This window comes from Rhagoletis zephyria, unplaced genomic scaffold (genome assembly GCF_001687245.7).
Source record: "Rhagoletis zephyria isolate East Lansing unplaced genomic scaffold, Rhagoletis_zephyria_1.1 Rzeph_scaffold_02917, whole genome shotgun sequence".
NCBI classification, from domain to species: domain Eukaryota; kingdom Metazoa; phylum Arthropoda; class Insecta; order Diptera; family Tephritidae; genus Rhagoletis; species Rhagoletis zephyria.
The window spans coordinates 33,523-40,375 of record NW_016160001.1 but is presented as its reverse complement, the minus strand read 5'-3'; the positions used below and the strand labels follow the sequence as shown (position 1 = coordinate 40,375).

General features: G+C 37.9%; 1 protein-coding gene across 1 annotated transcript; it reads left to right on the top strand.

Moving 5' to 3' along the window:
- Positions 1-2,901: 2,901 nt before the first annotated feature.
- Positions 2,902-6,634, top strand: LOC108368012 (tektin-3-like). Its single transcript, XM_017622755.1, has 6 exons — positions 2,902-3,030; positions 3,098-3,366; positions 3,447-3,822; positions 4,083-4,294; positions 4,368-4,676; positions 6,406-6,634. Exons 1-6 carry the CDS (start codon positions 2,902-2,904, stop codon positions 6,632-6,634), a joined length of 1,524 nt encoding a protein of 507 aa, XP_017478244.1.
- The last annotated feature ends 219 nt before the right edge of the window (positions 6,635-6,853 follow it).

The following is a 6,853-nucleotide window of genomic DNA, read 5'->3' as shown; positions in this document are numbered from 1 at the left end:
AATGCCCTCGTATAAAGGTGAAAAGTGATGATAAATGAAGCAAGCTCCTGCTCAGCCAACGGCGACTGTACTTTGAAGTTTAGCAAGCATATTTCCCCCATTATTGATCGAGAGTCTGCTCTACCATAGCGCTGATGTAAAACCGCAATTCGCTCTGATCATAGAGGAGTAGATCTAGAAGATATCTCCTTGTGATTGACGCTACGTTCTCCAAAAACCATTTTTTCCAAATTCATGGATAATAACGAAGACACCTTCAGCAAGAGTATGTTACGTGATGCGTCAGGTACAATCCGTAGAAGGCTCGAAATTGCACGTGCCTCAAAACACGACGTGCCGAACACGATTGCTATCTCCCGAAGTATGCACGGCAGTTGTTAAAGTCGGTTCGGGTCATCTATATTGGGAAATCCAGCAAAGCGCTCTGGCAGCACATGTACCACAGAGCCAACTTCATCGTTATACTACTCGCATGAGCAGTCGCACTTGATGACTAGATATAGACCATGCTGAGCGACTCTGGAACCAAACGGTATGGCCTTCTTCGAGCAGGAGAAGAGGGCCTGCTCTGTCTAGTGAAATAACTCCAGAATCTTTATCTCGGAAACTCCGCCAACTTCCCGATGGCATAGAGACTAGAAACTTCAGATTTAGCTCAGAACCCGATGGTAATGCAATACGAAAGATAAATTAGTCTGATAGGTGGCACAGGAGTCGATATATTTGAAAACCCCGTATTTGTATTATATTTATGTATTTGGTTCATATTTAGAACGTATACTAATAAGATGAAAAGGAATAAATCCATACAAATTTTTGACGATAGGTGGCGCAGGAGTCAGGATATTTGGTAAACCAATATTTATGGTCCGATTTCATTCATATTTGCTTTAAAAATAGTTTTTTTACTATTAACTTATTTTGGAATAACAGCACAAGCTTAGATTATTCAAACTTGTAACTGTTAACAGTGTCGTGGGTACCATTGCGTTTATGCTCTGACTGTTTGTCTGGTGACAGCAGATATTTCGTTTCGTCCTCGTTCGGCAGGATAAAGTATCGTGTGAAATCACACGAAATCCCGTTTGGTGTCAAATGGCTCGGATAGGTCCTTAGCAAATCTGACGGAGCTGGTGGTATTGCTCAACGTCATTTTACACAACCGTATTAATTTCGCGGGGATACCAAATTCAGACATCGACAAATACAAGATTTTGCGTATTGTGAATACCTGATCTATGGTGGATTTGCCATCTTAAAGCCACACTGGTAAGTCCCCTTCAGTTCGTTGACAGTGCGCTTCAGTCTATGCGAAAGATACGATTAATTAAAAAAAAAAAAAATATATATATAGAATATTTATACCAAATAAAAGAGAAAATTATGTAGACTTAAAAAAAATTCTTAGTCCAAAAGGACAAATGGTATTGAAAATGCCCTATTAATTCATATTTTTTATGCTAAACAAATAATGTTTGAAAAACGAAAACCAAGAATGAGTTGTCTTTAATATAAGTGTTCAACATAACTTTTTCCAAAAGTAAATATTGAAAATTTTTAAGGATACTCAATTGTAAAATTCAAAAAGGACATTGTCAATACCTGTTCGTACTTGTGCTAAACAAATTTAAAGTTTTTAAATTCTACAGAATTTTCTCTTTTATTTGACATCCATATTGTTGTTCATCATTGCATTGCCCTTTTTAAATAATTTTTTGAATAAAATAATAAATAAAATTTACTGTCGCACGGTGTTTGCTGGTGCATTTTTTTATGACCTTTTATTTTGCTTGGACATTCCACATTTTCATGCAACTTGCAAGTACATACATACATATTTACATAAATACCTACGTATGTACATATGTATGCACATATAAACTAACCTTGCCAAATTTCGTTCATAAACGCGTTCGATAACCTACGATTGTTTATATAGAACATAAAAAAACCACTTGACTTTACATTCAAACAGTCGTTTGTGTGTTTACAAGTATCTCTAACATCATGCAAAATATGCATAAAAACGACTTGGTTTCCATGTAATTACGGTTTTGTCAATAAGAGTTTTATTTACATACATATTACATCCACTCTGTCTCATATTAGCGCAAAAAATTTCGTTTGTATTCGAAATTTTTTCATTTCGGAAGGATAATTCGTTCTGTTAGCACATCCTTTGACGTAAACGTTATTACTTCGCGTTTTGCTATGCTTTGCTGGGCCGTCGAGGATAAAAATTTGCTATCACGCTATCCTAGTATTTATCCTAAAACCGAAACGGTTAAAGATTTAATGTTGAAATCGAGTATTCCCATAGTGAGTGCAGTTCTTGTGCAATAAAAGTTCTAAGCATTAATCAAACCCAATTCAACAATCACTCAAAAAAAAAACAAAAAAAAACAAAAAACACCCATTATGAAATATCACGCCACATCATATCTCGAGAATCGCATCTTCGATCATCGTCTAGTCAAAGACAATCTGCTGGATAAGTGGCCCACGGAGAACAGCACCGTCCATGAGTATATTGAGCGCAAAGATCACAGGAATTTGGCAGAGTCATATGTATCGCATACCATTATTACTTTCATATTTGTACACAAAACTCCATCCACTTCACCCACTTCAACGCCACCTGCTATTTATACGTATGAAAAGTACAGTTACATGGCCACACCCACACCATACAAAACAACTTTTTTTTTGACATTTTACACCTCATCTACTGTAGTTTTTGTATTCGAAAAAGAAAAAAAATCTTTGTTGTTTTTTAAGTTTTGTCGTTTTTTTAGCTTAATTTTTTTGTTTTTTGAAAATTAACGGTTTTAATCCTTTGTGCAAATTAAGTAGTTTGTATATTTGATAGCTACAAAATCGAAGAAAATTAATTTAATAAAAATGTCTACAAAATTTGAACAAACTGTAATGTATTCCCAATTGCAGCCATGGAGTACGGCAGGCGCACCGCCCTGCATGGAGCCCGTGACGGGTCCATCCGTCCCACCGCGCGTTGGCCTAACTTATCAGGTAGCGTTCAGCACCAGAGTGCAAGTAGCGGTGCCATGAAATTTGCTTATTCAATTCTTCATTGTAGACAAATCGTCCGCATCCATGGCGACCGACATTGGCTTACGAAATGATTGAGGTCAAGAACTTAGCTGAGCAACCAGTTACCAATCAGCTGGTGAAACCATGCTTCTCACCCACTGGCATGACCACTGAACCTATGAATTTTCCCAACTTGGTAACGGGATTCGAACGCAATCCACAACACGCTGCCCGTGCGGCGCTCTACACGCGCTACACCAGCAACGAGTGGGCCAATAACAATTTAACCAAATATGCAGAGTCCAATATTAATAGGTAGGCTTAAAAAAAGAAAAACAAGCGCACAGCCTTTACTACATAGAAACATATACATACATACATACATACTTGAATAGGAATCAGGCAGAGCGCCTACGCAATGATGCAGTGCGTCTTATGCGCGAAACCGATGAGAAGACTTCGCAAGGGCAGCGTGATGCCGGACGGCGTTTGGGTGAACGTATAACAGATGTAACATTTTGGCGCAACGAATTGAGCACCGAATTGGATAAATTGATTTCGGAGTCATCGGCGATATCCGAATTGAAGCGTCGTTGCGGCAAAGCCATGCTAGACTTGGAGGCGCCATTACATATAGCACAAGAGTGCTTGTACCATCGTGAGGCGCGTGCAGGTGTGGAAAAGGTACACGATATGGCTGAAAAGGCGCTGCTCTTAGAAATAGATAATATAAGAAATTCGCGCGATAAACTTAAGGATTTGCAGGAGAGGGTAAATAACATATGCATAAGCATCGTCGGTGATACTGCAAAACGTTCTATGTTAATTATTACGCCTGGCGCTTCATCAGCCATAAGTAGACAGTTCCATCAGTAGTTTAAGAGCGTATAACGATTTGCAGACGCATACCGGTACAGGCAACAGATCAAGGGTACTAATGGACATAGAACATTTTGCAGCATCACCGACGATGTGTATGTAGTAGTTGTAAATGTGTCTAATAGGCGACTACATCCAATAAAAAAATTTAGATCACAAAGCAAGCGAACGACTGCCGCGCCGCTCAACACTTGCTAGAGGACGACGTTGCGCACAAAGAGTCAACGCTGGGCATTGATACCGTTTGCCACCAATTGAATAACTACAGTCGCGGTATTACCTACTATGGAGGCATTGAAAAGTACGACCCCAGCATCAGTACACAAGAATCGTGGGCTGAGGCGAGCAGCCATCGCGTTAGCAGGTTAACTCATGCACTCCATACATAAATACTATACTCCCGTTATGAAATTATTCACTTTATTTGCCTATCGCAGATCGCAGGCCGAGCGCGCCAAGCTCTCCCAACTGCGCAGCGATGCCGAAACGATCGTCAATGCGGTTGCTCAATCTGTATGGGATCATTGGAGTAATACGAATAATGCTTTGGATCGACGCGCACAAGAAATGAACGAATCGAAAAATAAGATACAATTACATTTGTATAAGGTGCAACAGGAATTGTTCGATCTGGAAAAACATATTTTCTTGCTACAAAAAGCCATACAAGACAAAGCGCATCCATTGAGGGTAGCACAAACTCGTCTGGAAGCGCGTACGCACCGCGAGGGTATGGAGTTATGCAAGTGAGTATATTTGAAGAGTCGTATTGTATGAAAAGTGGTAGGTTACATTTTATAGTTTATCGGACGTCGTTGAATGTATTCAGGCATGGAATTACGAAAGGTATAGGGGTGTACAGTTTACCGGGTCTATTTATTGTCTTAAATTTTAAATTAGATCTAGAAACCTGCAGAAACAAGTCTAGGGAAGTTTCTAAGGATGGATTCTTATTCTGTATGAAGGTATAACACCAATAAGTCCCCTTAATTTTCTATAATGAAATCCTCTATATCGGGGGCGATTTTAACAAAAACTAGTTTCTGATGTTAGAACCCATCTGGGGTTTAACTGACATCGACTACAATACTATTATCTTTATATATCGCTTCTTGGTACAATTTAGTGTTATATTTCAACGTTAAAAATGCCATCAGAGTTGCCAGGACAGGTTGTTTCGCGAACTCCAAAAAATACTACTGTTACAGATACCGCAAAGTAGGGTAATAGTAGGAAAGCTTCCCATTGGGAGTATGAAACATGAAGAGATCTGAATATCTAATAAGTTTCCCTGATACTGAGGGAGAAAATAAAAACCTTTGTTCACATCTCGCAATTAAAGAAAGGCGACATGGTCAAGAGAACAATCTTTAAAGTGGAAGGTCTGATTTTCTAGTTTATCGGACGTCATTGAATGTTTCAGGCCGAACATAGCAGCAAAACTGCTTGGAACCAGAAAATTCTTGATAGTACCCTTAGGTCACACACACCCACAGGTGGTTCACATACTATTCAAAAAATGATCTCCACTCCTATAGGGATTTACCTCAGCATCTTTTAAGTATAGGATATGCGGCAATGTAATTTGTAGCAAGAGCCTATTAGAAAAACTAGCGTGGGATACGGCACGCTAAAAACGTGTAGGAAGCTACAACCCAAAAAAAGTCACACTAAACAGGTATACTGGCAGGGTCTCAAATCAAATGACCGCACTGGGAATTAGCCAGAAGTAGACAAACACATACATATAGGAGAGCTGCAGCTAGATGCTACACCTATTCACACTTCCCTGAAACTACTATATTTCTTTAGGCCTGAAGGGCTACATGAGGTTATACTATGTCTTGAGGTTATACTTGACTTGAAATAAAAAAAAAAATGATTCTTGTAGTTTTTGCAGCAGAAAGAACCACATTTTTATAAAAAAAAAATAAGTAAAATTTTGTATTGAAAACATAAACAAATAAACTCGTCAAAACGTCAGGGTTCTCATATTTTTGGCGCTGACTGTATATAAATTTTGGGCCTATTTTTTAACATTAAAGGAAATTTTTACACCTACAGCAGAGCATAGTCGCATTTAGGTGCGTGGTGTTGGTAGTAGCCTAAACATGAGTTATTGCGCTCCAAGTGACGATATTTACTTACAAATTTGAAATTTTATAAAAGAAACGAGTTTTAATTTAATACAAGAAAGAAAATACTGTTTTAAAGATGCCAAAAAATTTGGTATTTCTTAAGATACAGCTTTGATATTTTGAAAAAAAATAACGGGGTATGCATTCCCGAAAAAGTGTCAAATAGGGCTTTTTGCGTTGACGGTGACGATATTTAAGCTTTAACTTGGTGGGAAGTTATAATTTAATGTTTTTTTTTTTTTTAATTTGTCAGAATGAGCTAGGGCTAACTACATACAATGCTCTTCTATATAATCATCTCTTTATTCTCACCCAATTTTCTTTTTGTGAAATCCAGGGATTGGGCACAGTTGCGTTTGGTGCAGGAAGTACAGGATCTACAGGATACTGTTAAACAGCTGCATCATAAGTTGCAAGAAGCCGAGGCTCAGCATCAGAATCTGCTAAAAACTCGCTCAACACTCGAGGCTGATTTGCGGCGCAAAGTGAATGCATTGTTTATTGATCGTGAAAAATGTATGGGATTGAGACGCTCTTTTCCCGTAAATAATTTGATTAAATACTAAATTTTAGATGTTAAAAAGTTGTTTCGTATGTACATAAATAAATAGAGTTGAATGTACATATATATGTATAAGGCAGATATTGAGTGCTAGAACATTATGTGTTAATAAATTAATGATGATTTTAATCTCGAATCATAAATTAAAATCGGCATTTTATCAAATTATATTTAAGAAGGTTTGTTACCTTACATCAGATTTTAAGGTAAGTTTCGAATGCCT

What these genes read in the sequence shown, in the direction of transcription:
- LOC108368012 (XM_017622755.1), top strand. Translation starts at nt 2,902, where the DNA reads ATGTCTACAAAATTTGAACAAACTGTAATGTATTCCCAATTGCAGCCA. An exon ending in GCAGAGTCCAATATTAATAG is followed by an intron (nt 3,367 to 3,446) that starts GTAGGCTTAAAA and finishes ATACTTGAATAG; the next exon opens with GAATCAGGCAGAGCGCCTAC. An exon ending in AGCAGCCATCGCGTTAGCAG is followed by an intron (nt 4,295 to 4,367) that starts GTTAACTCATGC and finishes TGCCTATCGCAG; the next exon opens with ATCGCAGGCCGAGCGCGCCA.